This window comes from Protopterus annectens, chromosome 5.part0 (assembly GCF_019279795.1).
Source record: "Protopterus annectens isolate FY-2018-M chromosome 5.part0, PAN1.0, whole genome shotgun sequence".
NCBI classification, from domain to species: Eukaryota; Metazoa; Chordata; order Ceratodontiformes; family Protopteridae; genus Protopterus; species Protopterus annectens.
Genome location: NC_056735.1, coordinates 1329339171 through 1329359376, shown reverse-complemented (window position 1 = coordinate 1329359376; position 20206 = coordinate 1329339171). Strand labels below are relative to the sequence as shown.

The 20206-nt window shown below is 43.8% G+C and overlaps 1 protein-coding gene across 4 annotated transcripts in view; it reads left to right on the top strand.

Moving 5' to 3' along the window:
- The window catches only part of LOC122801654 (thioredoxin domain-containing protein 9-like), a 288308-nt gene that overhangs the window by 35139 nt on the left and 232963 nt on the right, over positions 1 to 20206 (top strand). For all 4 annotated transcript variants that reach the window (XM_044071134.1, XM_044071136.1, XM_044071133.1 and 1 more), the window contains exon 3: positions 8524 to 8642. In XM_044071134.1, the coding sequence (XP_043927069.1) occupies positions 8524 to 8642 (119 nt within the window). The remainder of the gene's footprint in view (positions 1 to 8523; positions 8643 to 20206) is intronic.

Genomic DNA, 20206 nt, shown 5'->3' with positions numbered 1-20206 from the left:
CTCGGCAATTCGCCTTCAAGGATCACATTTGATTGAGTGTGAACATGAAGTTTATATACACACACTCTACTCAATTAACATCATTCAATAAATGCATTAAATAATCAATTAATTAAACAACATCAACTGCAGATCCACTGGGGTAGTTTACATATTGGGTTGCTCATGCAATAATATGTGGTACATAGGACAGACTAAACGCATGGTTAGGATTCGTATTTTGGAACATTTAAAAGATATTAGAAATAAGAATCTAAACAGCCCTGTTGCGCAACACTTCCATGAAACACACAATAGTTCCTCTACCAGTTTAATATTTTGTGTATTGGGAAAGCCCTTTATTAATAGAGGGGATGACATTGTAGTTAAACTATTGGAGTTAGAAACTAGAATGATTTTTAAGTTTCACACTTTAAAACCTAATGGCATGAATCAGGAATTAAGCATTTAAGCATTTGTGACAACATTAATTGACGACTATTTATTTATTTTTTAGTAACTTATGGTCACTTTAAATTTTGAAAGATGTTGTTTAATTAATTGATAATTTAATGCATTTATTGAATGATGTTAATTGAGTAGAGTGTGTGTATATAAACTTCATGTTCACACTCAATCAAATGTGATCCTTGAAGGCGAATTGCCGAGGTACCAGATCGCTGTTAATAAAGACGGAGTATACTGGTATAGTGCTGGCTTTTTGTGTTTTCTCCTACTTTGCTGTGTGGTGTTTTTTGAAGTATCTCAAAGCACCTACTAAGAAGATTATGGAATTTTGCTGCAGTCGAGTCAGTTATATAATATAAGTAAGTTTGATAAGGAAAATTGATGGCGGAATGCAGAAGTGAATAATAAAAATGCTAAGCAAGGAGTTACAGTTGCAAATAACAGTGTCAGAGGTACTGTACCCGCCGTCCGGAAAGTGACTCAGCAGATGGCACAAAAGCCAATCAAGTTGCAAGGCAGTGACAATAAAAAAGATAAGATAATCTGCAGATGCCATTCATAAAGAGAGGTTAGTAACAGTCATACATACCAGTTCAGAGAATGTAAAGGGTAGATGGTGGGAGTATTTCCAAAGGTTTATGAATGCGGAAGATCTGCAGAAACACTATACTGCCACTTGTACAACCTGTGATAAAAGATGAAGGAAAATCCACCCTAGATGAAGTACAAAGTGCATTAATATAATGATGTCTGGAAAAAGAGGCAGGCAGAGATGAAGTTACAGCAAACATGATCAATGTATTTCATGCACTGAGGAGAAGGAAATAGCCCTAGGGGTAGTCATTGTGCCATACAGAAAGAGGCATATCTGAATAACTGGAGAACAAGCATTTTAGTGACAGTGTGCAAGAACAAAGTGGATATTCACAATGTTGAGCAGTACAACATAAAACTCATTTCAGACTGCATGAAAGTGCTAGAGAGGGTGATTTGATAAATGAATATGCAGAGTTGTGAAAAGTAAGATGAGAAATGAGCAGTTTGAATTCAGAACAGGATGTAGTACAACCGAGATGATGATTGAATTGTGTGAGACAGTGGAACAGATGCTGATGATGCTGTAAGGGTCTAACTGGGCATTCCTTCATTTGGAGAAGGCATATGACACTGCCTCAAGAAAGGTGATTTCTGCAGTCCTGTAATGGTTTAATGTCCCAGAAACACTGGTAGAATTAGTGCAGGGACCCAATAAAACAAGTGTGAGCAGTGTTTGCACTCGTAGATGGGTTCTTAGTGTGAGTGGGTTTAGCTCCTAGCCTGCTGCTGTTTACACTTGTTATGAACTATATCGATAAACATGGAGAGCAGGTCACCAAAACTGGTTTATGCAGGTAATGTGATTCTGCAAGCAACAGGCACTTCAGCAAGTGATGGGGAACTAGAATGCAAAGCTGGAGGCACATGGGATGAAACTGAGCACAGGCATCTGGCAGCTGCAGTTAGAAGTCAGAAAGGGCACGGATTTACCTGTATGCATTACACAACAGTCGGGACTGGTCTTTTACTGTTTAGGAATCTCATACTTCAGTCTTCTGTTACTCTGAGTTCCCCACATAGCTGTACTTTCCTGTCCTTTGCCTAGTTTATTGCAGCACAAGGCTATCGGCATTACAGGATTGGGTTATAAATGTTCTGTTTGTGGTGGTATGTGGATATTTTGGCATCATTGTAGTGTTGTAATGTAATGTAGCAAGAGTCATCCTAGGCTGAATTAGTGGTAATACTATTCGCTTGTTTGCTTTGCTTCCATTGATGTTCATCGTGCATACAGCTGCAGTCATAACAGATGGGTTCTCCTGCCGTCAGGCGGGTTCTCGTTCGGCTGAATTCCAAAGTCTAGGTCCAGCGTCGGTTGTCGTCGCTTCTTCCCTGACGTCAGTGCGACAGGGGTATAAAGGAACCAGACAACGCCATTTTCTTCAGTCTTTCTTGCCGCGCGGTGCCCGAAGCAGAAGCAGTTGGCAAGTGCCGGTTGGCCAGCTCCTGAAATTAGGAACATTTTGAAACCGAAGTCTTCTTGAAAGCTAAGTACCCCGGTGGGGAAACTTTTCTTGCCTCAGACCGATGTCAGACAAAGTTAATAATTGTATTTCATGTGGGAAGCAAATACCGCATAAGGATTTCCATTCCCTCTGTATTCCTTGTTTAGGCCCAGACCACGACGTCTCGGTCTGTCGCTTTTGTGCTACATTCAACAAACGCACCATTAAGCGTCGGGCGGAGTTCGCCCAGCATTATTATGGCAAAGCATTTAACTATATTATGTCGTCGGATACTCGACTCCAGTTTTGTCTAAAAAGTGCAAAGATAAGGACCGACACACGAGGTCCGCGGCCTCTACCGACACCACGCCAAAGCCGACTACACGTGGTCCGGTTCTCAGCGAGGCGCCTACGCAGCCCCTGACTACCGACAACACTTCATTGGCGGTGTCTCCTGTGCCCGAGGTCGCAGGCTCCTCGGCCCACACCCCGACTACAGATACCGAAGCCACTCTAGGCGTTGAATCTCAAAATGTGGACAGGTCTACCTCCTGTCAAGGTGTCTTCAGACCTTCCTCTTCTTTTTCCATCAAGGCTTTCACTAAGTCTAAAGCAGCCATGCATTCTAAGAGACAAGCTACACAGGGCCCATCTCCAGGCCCCATGCCTAAAAAACAGATGCTTAAAATGGCTGAGGATTTAATTACTCTTATCAGGGTTTCTCAACCCCCACCGGACAAAAGGCCCAGAGTGGAGGAAGAATCCCCCTCCTCTGATCAGGGCTCCATTATTTCAGAGCACTCTGATGATCAGGAACATTCTTACTCCCCTTTTAAAGACTCTGATGCAGAGGAGTCCATTCCTTCTGCACCCCCCCCCCAGAGGATTACTCATTTGGGGAAACTTTGCATACCTTAAGGGAACACTTCCACTGGGAAGGCCATGATTATTCAGATTCCAAGAAAAGGCTTAGGGAATTTTTCTTGCTACCTCAGCACAGGCCTCTGGCTATACCTCCCTCCTGTCTTGGACATCCTAGATGATGTTTACTCGGAGGCCTGCCTTAACCCGGATTCTCTACCTCCAGCCCCATTCAAGCCTGACAGGTACTACAGGGTTCCTGACTCACACCAATTTCTATACAAAAGCCATGCTGCTGACCCAGAAACCATCTCACAGGGCCCCAAGGGAATTAAGGCCTCTACTGCTAAAAATCCATTACCTTCCGAGAGAGATTCCAGATCCTTAGAAAGGTGGGGAAAAAAGGTATATACCTCGGCTACCTTAACCATGAGGGCCTTAAACTGTCAGTTCCATATGCTAAAATACCAACAGTTTTTGTTATCACAATTGAAAAGTAAAATGTCACAACCTGAACAACCAGACTTGAAGGAGTTGCAGGATTTGATGCATAATGCAGAACAAGTGGGTAAGCATACCTTACATTGTGGTTTTGATGCTCTAGAGGCCTCATGTAGAGCTGCTGTTACAGGATCAGTCATACGTAGACATGCCTGGCTCATGGAACAAACCTTGCCAGATCATGTCAAAGCTAAATTACTAGATGCCCCTCTACAAAAGGATGTATTATTTGGTGCTAATGCTGAGGAGGTATTAAGGAAAATGGAGAAAAAGGCTAAATCAATGCAAACTGTGAAAGAGATTTTCTACAGGTACAACCCCCACGTTTCAGTAGAAATTGGCCTTCCAAAAATTGGTCCTTTTCAGCCACGGACAGACCCCAAAGAGGTAGATACAGGCGCCCGAGGGGCAGAGGACAATCCCAAGGATCGTTTAGAGGCAGACAATGGCAAGCTCCTACACAAAGAGGTGGTGAGGATAACTCGCAACCATTCAGAAAGCAAGCCCAACGACTTTCCCCTTTGCATGCCAAGCAAGACTCAAATGGCAGCACCCTTAGGAGGAAAACTGGCATTATTTTCAAAAAATTGGCATATTGTCACAAAAGACAAATGGATCCTGGACATTATAAACAGAGGCTACAGATTCCATTTTCACACCCTTCCAAAATGAGAGGCATGCCAAACCTGCCACACAATCAAAGGGCAGAGGCACAAAGGCAAATTACAGATCTCATAGACATGAAAGTTATTCAAGAGGTACCTACATGAACAAGGTCAAGGTTTTTATTCCAGACTATTACTGGTACCAAGGAAGGGAAAAGATTGGAGACCTATTTTGGACCTATCCATCCTAAACACATTTCTACTCGTACCAAAATTCAAGATGCTCACTCTACAGCAGCTTCTTCCCATGCTGGGCAAGGAGTCTTGGCTGGTAACATTGGACCTCAAGGAGGCATACCTGCATGTCCCAATCGGACAAAATTGCAGAAGATACCTCAGATTTCTTGCAGGTTCAACCCATTATCAATTCTCTGCATTGCCCTTTGGCTTATCTACTGCGCCCAGAGTATTCACGAAATGCCTGGCATCAGTAATTGCCTACTGCAGACTTCAAGGGATACAAATATACCCCTATTTGGACGACTGCCTGGTCCAAGCGGACAGCAAGCACATTCTTCTGAAACATCTGGCTTATGTAATAATGTTGTTGAACTCTCTGGGATACACAGTCAACAAAAAGAAATCAAGGCTATAACCCTCTCGTAAAATAATTTTCCTGGGTGCCAACTTGGACACAAACACCCAGATGGCCTACCTCACGCCAGAGAAGCAGGGGCAACTAACTCAATACTTCAGAGCACTAGCAAATTGCACCAGGCTGACTGCAAGGAAAATCCTGCAGGCTCTGGGATTCATGGCATCTTGCATCTTACTAGTCCCATGTGCAAAGCTGCATATGAGGAAACTTCAATGGTACCTGAAAAACCTATGGTCTCAACACAGCCACAGTTTGGAAACAATAATACCACTAATTCCACGTCTACAAAAGGAATTTCTGTGGTGGGCTCAAGCATGCCCAACAAACACAGGTCTTCTATTCAGCAAGCCTCAAGCAAATCAAGTCATCACAACAGACGCCTCGGACTACGCCTGGGGGGCGCACATGACAGATCAGTGCATTCAGGGCAAATGGTCCCAAAAAGAAAAGCACCTTCACATCAATCAAAAGGAAATGCTAGCAGTAATAAATGCTATTATAACTTTCAAAGACCTTCTGCAACCAGGTCAACTATTGATAAGAACGGACAACACCACAGTTATGTGGTACATAAACAAACAGGGAGGAACACATTCATACCCCCTATGCAGACTGGCCATGTCACGTTGGAACATGGCCATGGACTTACAAATCGAACTACAAGCACAGTACTTGCCAGGCAAGGAAAACACGCTGGCAGACAACCTAAGCAGAAATATGACAGATCCACACGAATTTAAGTTGCATCCAAAAGTTTTTACAGAGATAATCCAAGCATGGGGAAGGCCAGACATAGATCTCTTTGCCTCCCACAAAAATCACCAATTGACAAAATTCTGCTCAAGGATTTTCCATCCAAAGGTCTGGAGAGTGGACGCTCTCTCTTTCAGTTGGACATCAATGACAGCTTATGCCTTCCCACCTCTTCCTCTGCTGCCCAAAGTTCTATTGAAAACCAGAGCAGACAGACCAAAGATGATTCTCATTGCTCCAGACTGGCCAAGACAACACTGGTACCCACTCCTGAGGAGCCTGATGCATTCCCCACCATGGACCCTGCCTCTAATGCCTCTTCTCCTGACTCAGCACAGCTTCAAAACTCTTCACAGCCAGCTAAAAACACTCAATCTAGCCGCATGGAAGATTCCTTAGCATCACAACAGACCCTACTCTCCAAGGAGGTGCAGGATGTCATTTTGGAGGCCAGAAGGCCGTCAACTAGAAAAGCTTACTCCGCAAAATGGAAACGGTTTTGTGTCTGGAATGAGAAAAAGGGCCAGGATCCTGGAAAACTGAATTTACCTCAAATACTACAGTATCTAGCTGAGCTGCTAAGCAGTGGACTTTCATTCTCCTCCATCAAAATCCATGCCTCATCCATTTCTGCAGAATACAGCACTGATTCACCCTTATTCTCTCACCCTCTGTTAAGATAGTTTCTCAGAGGGGCTAAGAATCTAAGACCCCCAAGGAAACAACCAATACCTGCTTGGGATCTCAATTTCCTTCTGGAAAAACTGACCTTGCCTCCCTTTGAGCCAGCTGCCTCATCAGATTTGCAATATTTGTCCTGGAAAACAGCTTTCCTTCTGGCTATTACCTCAGCTCATAGAGTTTCAGAACTACAAGCTCTCATGGCTGTGCAGTCTTTTATCATCTTCCATCAGGACAGAGTTTCCTTACGAACCAACCCGTCCTTTATGCCAAAAGTGGTATTCAGGGTAGCTTTGAATCAGGCCATACACTTACCTACCTTTTATCCTAATCCTCAAAACAAAGGGGAGAGATTACTACATTCCTTGGACATCCACAGACAACTGCGTTATTATTTGGACAGAACAAAGCCTTTCAGAAAATCAGAACAGCTCTTTGTGTCCTATGCTATAGGAGCTCAAGGAAAGCCAATTTCCAAACAGACAATCTCAAAATGGATAGCCCACTGCATACGCTTTTGCTATTCCTTTCATGGCAAAACTGTACCTACAGGCATCAGATCTCACTCCCCAAGGGCCACAGCTACCTCTGCAGCTTTCCTCAGAGGAGTTCCTACCAAAGATCTTTTGGAAGCAGCCACTTTGAGTTCTGTGCATACGTTCTCCAAGCACTACCACCTACCATTATACTCCAAAACTAGAGCAGGCTTTGCCACTGCAGTCTTGCAGGGCATCCTGGCTCCTCCTAGTTCCACCTAGTGCCTACCACCCCTTTCTTAGCTTTGGGATTCTACCCATCTGTTATGACTGCAGCTGTATGCATGATGAACATAGTACAGTTTTGTACCTACCATAAATGTAGATGTTCGAGTGCTAATACAGCTGCAGTCCAGGTTTCCCTCCCTCCTTCCCCTCTTGGGACAGGCCTATTGGCTAACATCTCCTCATACAACCTGATTTGGGGTATTCATTTATGGTGTATTTGCTTGCAACTACTGTATTTTGATTATATTGCATTGCTTTATTACACAAATTTATGTATTGCCTTCCTTCTGGGGGCACCTGACATCTGGGGCAAGAAAAACTGAAGAAAATGGCGTCGGCTGGTTCCTTTATACCCCTGTCGCACTGACGTCAGGGAAGAAGCGATGACAACAGACGCCGGACCTAGACTTTGGAATTCGGCCGACCGAGGACCCGCCTGACGGCAGGAGAACCCATCTGTTATGACTGCAGCTGTATTAGCACTCTAACATCTACATTTATGGTAGGTACAAAACTGTACTTTCTTCCACCCTTCTTATTCAAAACCCAGTTTGCTTCTTGCTACTTTGATAACCATAGCAGGTGGTGGATGTACCCTTATTGCCTGTTGGCCAACACCCTAAAGGAGCAAGTGGAGGACTTTTTGGCCTGTCTAGCAGTCTTTCCAGCGGCACATGCTTGCTGTGACTTTTTATCGTGTAATGTGTGCTTGCTTCCAGGTTTTTTGACATTCATCACATTAGTATGCTGTTGACTTCTTACCATATTACCCTGTGGTTTTCATGTTGGTATATTGCCATCAGGCTGGCACACACATTCCCTGAGCCATTCCCAGAACTGTCTTGTTTTATCTTTGATTAACCTTCTGACTCTTGTTCCTTCACCAGCATTTTGTGTTAGCCTCTTCTATATTAATGTTTTCATTCAGTATCAGTGAGTTATATTAGCTGATCTATTTCCTGGTCCATTATAGATTGGACACCAGGGATATAGTTCAGGATATGCACAGTTATTCGACATTATTATGAGACACTGGATTTGTGAAATTTTATAGATAGCTAATAACGTTCTTTTTATTGCACTTTGCTTTTTCATCTTGTCATATTATCTTGTCATAAAAGTATTGGATTAGACATTCTTTGCACTGAATAAGATGTGTATATATTTGATTAGTGCATTGCAGTCATGTTAATGTATTATTTTTTCAACAGGAATGGCATGCCAAAGGGCATGGTGAATACAGAGAGATTCCAAGTGAAAAAGATTTTTTCCAGGAAGTTAAAGACAGTAAAAACGTGGTTTGTCATTTTTACAGAGACTCTACTATCAGGTAATTGTTGATGTTTTCTCTTGGCTTACTTAGTAATGCTTGCAATTATTGTTTGCAGACTTATCAGTTGATACATTTAAAAGTCTCGATCCAGTCCTAATTATTAGACAGGTCTCATTTATTTTTTACATTGCATTGGTTCCTTTTATTTAGTCAGTCCTCTTCAGAAGGCCATGATGTTCTTCGTGTTTCACTGTTGCAGTCGTTACATTTGGGTAATCTGCTGGCAGGTTGCCCTCAGTCGGCCTGATTAACAAAGTCTTGGGTCCTGCTTCGGTTGCTGTCCCTTCTTCCATGACATCAGGTCGTCAGGGGTATAAAACATGCAGCCGACGCCATTACATCAGTCTTTCAGGTCGTATGGGGTATAAAACATGCAGCCGATGCCATTACATCAGTCTTTCTTGCTGCGCGATGCCCGAAGCAGAAGCAGTTCGCAAGTGCCGGTTAGCCTACTCCTGAAATTTTCGTTTGAGTTTCAGAACCAAAGTCTTCAACTAAAAGCTAAGTACCCCATTGGGGAAACTTTTTCTTGCTCCTTACCGACGTCAGTAAAAGTTAATAATTGCATTACTTGTGGGAAGCAAATACCTCATAAGGATTTTAATTTTGTACTGTATTCCTTGCCTAGGCCCTGACCACAATGTACCTTGCTGTCGGTTTTGTGCTAAATTTAATCAACGTACTATTAAACGTCGGTATATTTTTGCATCTAAATATTTTGGCTCATGATTTAATTATCCAGAAATGTCGTCTGTTAGCAATCCGACTACCGGAATACCTAAAAAACGCAAAGAAAAAGACAGACCATTGAGGTCCAAAAATGACGACGACACTTCTCCTAAGCCATTAGCCAGTTCGCCGGTACTCAGTGAGGCACTTTCGCAGCCCCTGATACCCGCTACTTCTGATTAGCAGGCCTCTACTGAGACCCATTTGGAGTCCGGTATGCAGCGAGATGCTTCAATTATGGAACCCACGGATGTCTCTACCTTGAATGGGTACAGAGCCGCTGTGCAGGCACCGGCTTCTGAGGGTGTTTTCAGGCCTACAGATTTTATATTAGACCGATGCCATCTTCAAAACTAAGGCCAAAATCTAAGTATGTGTCTAAATAACAGACGCCTGGGCCACATGTGCAGGCCCCTATGCCTAAAAAACAAATTATCAAAATGGCTGAAGATTTAATTGCTCTGATCAGGTGTAGCCAACCCCCTCCTAAGAGGCCTAGGCAAGACATTGGTTAGGAATCTTCTGAACACTATTCTATTTCGTCTGACTCTTCTAATGAACACGATTTGTCTATGCCTACTTATGAAGACTCTGATGCAGAAGATTCCATTCCTTCTGCTTCTCCCCCTGAGAATTTTTCTTTTGGGGAAACTTTACATCTGAAGTAGGAGAATTCATTTGTCAGCAACCTGTGGGTATGGATCCGATATCGGATCCGAACCGGCATGATTTATCCAACTATGGATCCGAGCTCCTAGCTCCTCCCTTCACCCATAATGCCCTGCTCTCCCTACATGACCTCAGATCTAGTTTGCCGCGCATGGTAAAGGCTGGGTCGTCAGAGCTCCAAAAGCTAAGTCTTAGTATTCTTATTAAAGGGTTTTAAAACTTTTCCCTTCTGTTTATATCTTTTTTGGGTTAATTTAATATAGTTTTTACCCTCCCCTCGCTGGTTCGTAGTTGGTGTGTGTGTGTGTTTTTTTTTTGGGGCCTTTGTGTGAGTGTTTTAGTTTTTTTTATTGTTACTATGTTTTTAAAAAAAAAAAAAAAAAATAGTGATGTCTGAGGCCCCAAAGGCTGTTTTTTCAAAGTGCTCCGAGTGTGGCCATAAGCTTTCCCCTGCTGATGGCCACACTCAGTGCGTTCGATGCCTTGGGGTTGAACACCTCACTTCAGGGTGTTCAATCTGTGCAGGGTTCAACCCCAGGGCATTGAAGGAGCGGAGGTCAAAGATGGTCTTGGCGGGACTCTTGCCCCCAGACTCTGCTTCGGCCCCCGCCCCCTTGGTGGTCACTGCTTCAGCAGTCCCTGCCTTGCCTGCTCCCCCTCCACCCGGGATTCAAACTCCCAAAGGGTCGGAGGAGAAGCCAGGAAAAGGACCAGAGAGAGAAGCACCACAAATGGCGGGCCGAGACCTCCGTTCCGCCCGGCTAAGCGGGCTTCTCCTCCGGCCTCTCTGGCTGCTGGCTCTCCCCTCCTCGGCTCCGGTCCCGTGCTTTTCACGGAGCCTGAGTATGAGGAGACCCGACCTCCTTGAGGCTATCGAGGGCACTCAAGGCCTACCTCGGTAGCCTCATCGAGGTCTACTTACAGCCTCTCCGATGCTGATCTGTACCGGATGATGCGAAGGTTCATCCAGGCCCAGATGCAGATGGGAGTGCTCCTGCCCCCCCCCAGGGGGGGAGCTCAACCCCCCCTTTTTTAAGCCCATTGCTCCTTCTCCGACCCGGTCAGCCTTGGAGCGGCGGGTGGGTCGGCGCCGACAGTACTGGGTACTTCGGATCCGACCCTGCCCTCGAGTCTGTCGGATCCGACCTCTCGGAGCCTTGGCCCGAGCTTCGGATCCGAGGACTCTGTGTGCCTTAGCACACTGGTCTCTCGGATCCGAGGGGCTCGGCGCCGATCCGCTCATCGGATCCGAGGGGGAGCAGACTTTCGGATCCTATTGTCAATGCTGGCTCCCCCTCGGCATTTGATGTAGTGGAGAGGGCTCTGTTGAGGGCATCCGGACCCCCGGCCCTTGCTTCGGCTCCGTCCCGCACTCCATCTGCTCTGGGCCAGGCTTCCATCACCTGGCCACTGGGACAGCCCGCTTCACTGCCCCAAGCAGTTCCTGTAGTTCTGGACATTGCTGGTGAGGGCTCCTCGGACAGCCACCCCGAGGAAGCACCTCGCAAGCATTCGTGTAAGAGAAGGCACATAGACTCCCCTGAGTCTTTGACCGAAGACACTGACTTGAAGGAAGGGGAAGGCTCCCCAAGATCACCCCCTGAGGATGTCTCCTTCAGAGACATCATGGAAATGTTACGGATTAGAGGTGGGTGGTCTGCCCCAAAGTCTTCCTCGGATGAGTCAGTGTTCTTGGAGGCATTTGAAGCGGGCCCGTCTACCTCTTGGGTGTCCCCTCCTGCCGACCCCCTGGTGGACCTTATTACCACCAGGGCGTGGAAGGACCCGGACACCGTGGAGCCAGTCCCTAAGAGGCCCGACAGGATCCTTACCCCCCTGCTGACCGTGCCCACTGGAGCAAGGGACCCCCGGTAGATGCCATGTTGTCGGCAGCAGCCACTAAGAGGGAACTCGCCCAGGAGAGTCCCTCAGTCCATCCCCCGAGCAAGGAGTCTCGGATGATGGACCGTTTGGGGAAGCGAATCTTTAGTTCACCGACCTTCTCATTGAGGGCCCTCAACTATTTGGCACACGTCATTAGGATGCAGCACGATCTTATCAAGGAATACGTTGCACCCCCCCCCCCAGAGTCCATATCGGAGGAGGACAAACATGCACTCCACCCGTATGGCCACTCTTCGTTCTGTGACTAACACCTCTATGCGGTTACTTTCCCGCGCCACCGAGGGAGCCGCTAGAGCTGCGGGAGCTGGCCTAGTCAAAAGACGGCAGGCCTGGCTCCGCCACTGCGATTTTACGGAGCCCTTCAAGGCGTCATTCGCGAACGCCCCTGACGGTTCTGCCCTTTTTGGCAAGACGGTTCGCAATACCTTGGTTCAGAGCGAGAAGGACGGGAAGACGTTGTCTGCCGTCGGATTCCGCTTCTCTGTGACCCAAAGGTCCTACTCTAGGAACCAAAAGGGCCAGAAGAAGATGTTCATAGGTTCATAGGTTCATAGGTTCATACTAGGCTATCTGCCCAAGGGCATTTATAAGCCTAGCCCATAGTTATGTGGCTTTCGCCACCCCTTTAGTTTGAATAAAAACTATGCCTATCATTTTTCTGTGCCTCTGTCAAGCAGTGACACTGAAGTAATCCCTGGGGTATATCTGCGATCTCCCATCCATTGGTCAAGATTCCTCTTGAACAAGGCCAGCGAGTGCTCTGCCTCACATGTACGGGATTTTGTTCCACAGCATAGGGAGTCTCTGGGTGATGAATCTGTCCCTCCAGCACGTTCTATTTATAACCGTGTCAAGGTTTAAGTCTCCGCCCTTGTGGTTCTGAGGGATCTAGATTTTTGAGGTGAAGCATATTCATCAAATCTGGGTTTGACATGGCCTTATATGTCAGGCACAGGTCACCTCTGAGCAAGCGGTATGAGACTGAATAGAGCTGGAGTTCTTTCAGTCGGGCAGCATAAGACATATTTTTGAGACCCTTTATCCTTTTGGTGAGGAACTTTTGGGGCCTTTCAAGCTGCATCAGGTGTCTGGTCAGATACATTCGAGCGGGGCATTGTACTCAATCATAGGTCTAATGAGTGATGAGTACAGGGGCGATGACCTCCCTTGATCTAGATGTGAATCCCTTCATGATCAGGTGGAAGTGATATAGAAGGTTTTCCTAACTACTTTAGCAACATGAGTGTCAAGCGAAGGCTACTGTCAACTTGGGTCCCCAGATCCTGATGACTTTTCTGTGCTCAGTGGATTGCCACCTATATGGTAGCTAGGGGTAACCTTGTTTTTCCCGAAGGGTATGACTATGCATTTTTGGCGTTTAACTTCAGGCCATGGCTCTGGCACCAGTTATCCGTTTCTGTGAGGCCCTTCTGGAGGATATCTGTGTCAGATGTGTTTTCGACTATGGCCCAGTTTGCAGTCATCTGCAAACTTTGTCAGCCATAACCCTCCTGTGTTTGCTTGTACTTCAGAAAAGTAGATGCGAACAAGAGTGGACCCAGGACTGAGCCCTGTGGGACACCACTTGTGACAGGCTTTGAGTCTGACATGGCTCCAGCAACTCTGACCCTGTGGGTTCTGTCACTTAGCCAGTTTGCAACCCATCTTGTGATGTATGGGTTTACATTCAAGCTGATGAGTTTTTCGATGATACCTGAGTGGGGTATTGTGTGAAGGCCTTTGCCAGGTCGAGGTAGGCTGTATGGACTGCCTTTCCCTCATCAATGGCCTTGGTGACTGTCTCGAAAAAGTCAACCAAGTTTAAGAGGCAGGATCTGCCTTTGACAAAGCCAAACTGGGTTGGATCCAAAGTCTGCAAGTTCCCTATGTCTTTATTTATGAGTTCCATTATGATCCTCTCCATGGCTTTGCAGATAAGGCTTGTCAAGCTAATGGGGCGGTAATTTCCAGGGTCTGTGGAGGCACAGCCCTTATGAAGTGGGACCACAGTGCGTCGCCACTCCTTGGAGTGCGTATCCTGAGGTGAGGCTAAGATTAAACAGCTGTCCTAACTGTGGGTTTAATTCCTCGTTGAGTTCATGAAGCACACAGCCGGGGACACCATCGGTCCCATGGATGCTGTGTTTTGCCTTAGTGAGGGCAGTTCTCACCTGGGCGTTGGAGATGTTTGGGGGCTACAATCCTCTGGAATAGATATCTCTCCTTTTGGGGGAGAAGTTTGCACTGAACCTGTCAGCCAGTATGTTAGCAATGTGTGTAGGTTCAGTAATTTTCACATCATTTTGAACTAATTCTGAGCATATCTGGGAGTTTCCTCCTAGGTTTCTAACATAGCTAAAGAAGGCCTTATGATTGTCTTTAGAGTCCTTGGCGATTTTTCTCTCAAAATTTGCCTTGGATGATTTTATGAGAGCTCTTAGTTTTTACTTATAATGATCAAAGGTGTCTTACCTTTCAAAGATTTTGCTCTATCTTGTAGTAGCTTCCTCCTTTTGTTGTAGAGCTTGTTTATGGCTGGGGTCCACCAGACTGGGCGCTTGCCTTTGGTACAGAGAGTCTTAGTTTTGTTTGGGATTGCCTGATCCATGCAGTCCTGTAGGTGCTGGTAGAAGGCATTTGTAAATGATTCAGCGGTTTGAGTAATGTTTACCACTGGCTCAGGGGCCTTAAAGGAGACCACACTAGTTTTAGAAGTGTGAAATCGGCTTTTGAGAAGTTTTTCACTGTGGTCTTTTTGTTTCAGGTGGGGGATGAGGACCTCCAGCGAGATTAGTTTATGATCTGATCTCACCAGTGAGGGTATACTTCGGTGTTGAACATTTTGATCCCATGTTAAGTGATGATGAGATCAAGTATGTTTTCTCCTCTTGTGGGGATGGTGACTAGTTGTTCCATGGCATTTGAGTTTATGAACTCCAGGAATCTTTGGGTTAGAGTGTTAGGGCTTGAGTAGTGTTCCCAGTCTATATTAGGGTAGTTGAAGTCACCTAGTATGATGGTGTTTGGAGATACATTTATCCCCTCAATGTTTTCAGGAAGGCCATGTGAGGTTCCTGAGTTTGAGAGGGTGGCCTGTAACATGCTACAAATTGCAGAGCAGTCTTGCCTATGGTTAATTGCACCTGGATGGTCTCCGATGCATCGTCGTTGCCACCAACCTTGAGGTGTGGGTGTCCTTTATGAATATGGACACCCCCTCCTTTCTTGGTGTTGTCAGGATTTTGGGGCGGAGCATGATATGAGGTGAAACCTGTTAGTGCTGGGGTGCTCTCAGGAGCCTTGAACCAGGTTTCTGTCACAGCACAGACATCGATGTTCTCCATATTGAGAAGGGCCTCGAGTCGTGCATCTTGAGATTGAGACTTCTGGCATTGAGCAGCATTACCCTTAGTTTTTTCCTTTTTGGTGTTCTAGGGTGGTAGGTTTAGAATTTGAGCCTTGCCTAAAAAGGCACTATGGGGTGGCAAGAGCCTTTGCCAATATCCGGAAGCCCAGGGTGACAGGTGCAAGCCGTCCCTTGAAGCAGCGTGGCTTGTCCAGCATGTCATCCCAGGCAGACAGACATTGGATCCCCTTTGAATGACACCAGAATTTAAGCCAATTATTAAAGCTGATCATCTTATCACTGTATTGTGGCATCATTCTAGGTGAAGGTAGGATACTGCTCAAGGTCAGGGTCATACCTGCCTGGGCTACATAATCAGAGAGCTCCTCGATGTCCCTTTTCATGTAGTCCAAGGAGGTGCGTCTCAGGTCGTTGACACCAGCGTGGACAATGACTGAGTCGTACTTGTACCTGCTGTTGAGAGACCTGAGTGCTTGCGTTATGTGGCGGATTCTGGCGCCCGACAGGCAGCTTACTGTGACCTTCTCCTTACTCAGTCTGGTGGCGGGGGCGTCAGTGTGTCTGACTATGGAATCACCAATGACAAGTGTGTCTGGCATTTTGTTTGGCCTTAAGGGCTGTGACTGTTTGACACTCTGACTGTGTGGTCTATGTGTTGCATGTGTTGGGTCGTGAGGTGGTAGTTGTTTGGGTGTCTGCTTTGGTGGCCTCTGCTGTTTTGGTAAATTTTTGATCAGAGCCTCCGAGTATGTCTTTGTGTGAGTATGTGTATGATTTGAAGTTGTGATGGTACCATGTGTGACTGGGTATGTATTGTGTGTGGTTGCCTTCTCCTCCTGTCTGGTCTTGCCAGTCCTATGTTGAGAGAGCTCAGCCTCCAGTTTGGCGATATAGTTGCATCTCTGCATGTATTTGTGTTTTGTGGGAGAAGGAGAGGATTGTCTGTGTACATGAGGCAATTGTAACATTGCCTCAATATTCCCAGGTTCACCAGTTGAGCTGGAGAGGACACTAGCAACTGATCCCTCGACATACTAGAAGTAGTAGATAAAGAACTTTCAAAGGACTCGGGGAAGTGGGTTTTAGGCTGGTGGGGTACTATCTATAATAAGAGTGCTTTATCAAGGTGCAAGTACTGTAGGAGTAAGTGCTAGGCTTTACAGATAGAGAATAGTCTACTTGGGAATCAAGTAGAGATGAACTTTTCAGTTATAGGATATGCTGGTTAGATCAGCAGTACAGTTTAGCGTGTTTTATAGCAGGGGCTGAAGGGAGCTAGGAATTGGCCCAAAGCGATCAATGGACTACTAGTTTCTGGCTGAAACTTCACCAAATCGGACAAAAGGCGGCTCAGTGCTTCCCACTCCCACTGGTAAGCAAAGAAACTTCCCTCCTTCCTAATAAGGCAATGGATCAGTAACAGGAACTAAAAACAAAGCCCAGGGATCAGCAACTCTGAAACTGGACTACTCTAGTTCAGTAAAGTGGGAAAACAAGAGATTTTTTGTTTTATTACAGAGATAAGGAAAAAACAGACAGTAAATGCTGTAAATCGGCTAAGCACTTTAGTGTGTAGCCCACCCAAACAATTTGCACCCATTAGTAGCTTAAAGTGCAATAAACAGTGTAAAATGCAGAAATCACTTAAAGTAGCAGTAAAACAGGCGAAATGGAGTTGCTAGCTTAATAACAGTGGGAAAGCCACAAAAATACTCACATCTGGTAGAAAGTCACTCTTTTGGCTCTCTGCTGCTTGGATCACTCTGCAGGCCACCACGAGGATCTGTGCAGAGTTGGTACAAGCTGGAAAACACGTGTTTAGCGTGTTTTATAGCAGGGGGCTGAAAGGAGCTAGGAATTGGCCCAAAACGACCAATAGACTACTAGTTTCTGGCTGAAACTTCACCAATTCGGACAAAAAGGCTGCTCAGTGCTTCCCACTCCCACTGGTAAGCAAAGAAACTTCCCTCCTTCCTAATAAGGCAATGGATCAGTAACAGGAAATAAAAACAAAGCCCAGGGATCAGCAACATGCTATAAATGCTTTTAAGTGGCTAGCACACTTGAGTGTGTTAGCCTACAGGTAAAATTAAGCAACAAATAACTTTTAAGAGTGCAAAACAGTTAATCAACACAAAAACAGTTTAAATAGAGATGCAGAGCTGTATAAACAGGCTAATATGCAATTAAGCTAAGCGGTAAATATTCAAAAGCCAGAAAAATACTTAAATCAGTTATAGCAAATACAGTTATAACAAATGCTCTGAAATATACTGTATATTTCCAATATGTTTGAGAAGGACAGTCAGAACACAAGAAGGTTCAAGTGAAGAAGAGAAAAAAGTTTTGTTTACTTTTTGAAAAGGTAAAAGGAGGAACAGAAGGCCTTATCAAATGTTCTCTCGGTATTAAGAAGAATGAGCTAATGACACTAGACTGGGAGGTGTGTCACAGTAGAGTGAAGGCAACTGCAAAGGCCACCAAGTATAGCCCTAAGACAACAAGCTATAGAAAGTTTTAAACAGAAAAGATTTCTGAAGATTCTGAATAGACAAAGTGCTTTATATATATTAAATTATAAAAACAGTAATCTGTTAAAATAATCAAAAATACTTATATTTTGTAGCTCAGTTCTTGGTCAAACAACTTCTCCAGCCTGCAAAGACCAGAAACACAACTTTTTTTTTACAAGAACACAAAGAACCAGCCCCACTAGCCAAGAGATAATTACACAGAGTAAATGTTTCAGTTTATACAATAGCCTAAGACAACAAGCTATGAAAGTTTTAAACAGAAAAGATTTCTGAAGATTCTGAATAGACAAAGTGCTTTATATATATTAAATTATAAAAACAGTAATCTGTTAAAATAATCAAAAATACTTATATTTTGTAGCTCAGTTCTTGGTCAAACAACTTCTCCAGCCTGCACAAGACCAGAAACACAACTTTTTTTACAAGAACACAAAAGAACCAGCCCCACTAGCCAAGAGATAATTACACAGAGTAAATGTTTCAGTTTATACAATAGCCCTAAGACAACAAGCTATGAAAGTTTTTAAACAGAAAAAGATTTCTGAAGATTCTGAATAGACAAAGTGCTTTATATATATTAAATTATAAAAACAGTAATCTGTTAAAATCAAAAAATACTTACATTTTGTAGCTCAGTTGCGGTCAAACAACTTCTCCAGCCTGCACCAAAGACCCGAAACACAACTTTTTTTTTACAAGAACACAAAAGAACCAGCCCCCACTAGCCAAGAGATAATTACACAGAGTAAATGTTTCAGTTTATACAATAGCCTAAGACAACAAGCTATGAAAGTTTTAAACAGAAAAGATTTCTGAAGATTCTGAATAGACAAAGTGCTTTATATATACTAATTATAAAAACAGTAATCTGTTAAAATAATCAAAAAATACTTATATTTTGTAGCTCAGTTCTTGGTCAAGCAACTTCTCCAGCCTGCACCAAAGACCAGAAACACAACTTTTTTTTTTTACAAGAACACAAAGAACCAACCCCCACTAGCCAAGAGATAATTACACAGAGTAAATGTTTCAGTTTATACAATAGCCTAAGACAACAAGCTATGAAAGTTTTTAAACAGAAAAAGATTTCTGAAGATTCTGAATAGACAAAGTGCTTTATATATATTAAATTATAAAACAGTAATCTGTTAAAATCAAAAATACTTACATTTTGTAGCTCAGTTCTTGGATCAAACAACTTCTCAGCCTGCACAAGACCAAACACAGCTTTTTTTTTTACAAAGGAACACAAAGAACCAGCCCCCACTAGCCAAGAGATAATTACACAGAGTAAATGTTTCCAGTTTATACAATAGCCTAAAGACAACTTAAACTGTAAGAAGGTTTTAAACAGAAAGATTTCTGAAGATTCCTGAATAGACAAAGTGCTTTATATATATTAAATTATAAAACAGTAATCTGTTAAAGATAATCCAAAAATACTTATATTTTGTGGCATCCAGTTGGTCAAACAACTTCTCAGCCTGCACCAAAGACCAGAAACACAACTTTTTTTACAAGAACACAAAAGAACCAGCCCCACTAGCCAAAGAGATAATTACACAGAGTAAATGTTTCAGTTTATACAATAGCCCTAAGACAACAAGCTATGAAAGTTTTAAACAGAAAAGATTTCTGAAGATTCTGAATAGACAAAGTGCTTTATATATATTAAATTATAAAAACAGTAATCTGTTAAAATAATCAAAAATACTTATATTTTGTAGCTCAGTTCTTGGTCAAAACAACTTCTCAGCCTGCACCAAAGACCAGAAACACAACTTTTTTTTTTTACAAGAACACAAAGAATCCAGCCCCACTAGGCCAAGAGATAATTACACCCAAGAGTAAAGTCTGTTTCAGTTTATACAATAGCCTAAGACAACAAGCTATGAAAGTTTTAAACAGAAAAAAGATTTCTGAAGATTCTGAATAGACAAAGTGCTTTATATATATTAAATTATAAAACAGTAATCTGTTAAACTGTAACAAAAAATACTTACATTTTGTAGCTCAGTTCGCGGTCAAACAACTTCTCAGCCTGCACCAAAGACCAGAAACACAACTTTTTTTTTTTACAAGAACACAAAAGAACCAGCCCCACTAGCCAAGAGATAATTACACAGAGTAAATGTTTCCAGTTTATACAATAGCCTAAGACAAGCAAGCTATGAGAAAGTTTTAAACAGAAAAGATTTTCTAGAAGATTCACTGAGATAGACAAAGTGCTTTATATATATTAAATTATAAAACAGTAATCTGTTAAAATAATCAAAATACTTATATTTTGTAGCTCAGTTCTTGCGTCAAACAACTTCTCCAGCCTGCACCCAAAGACCAGAAACACAACTTTTTTT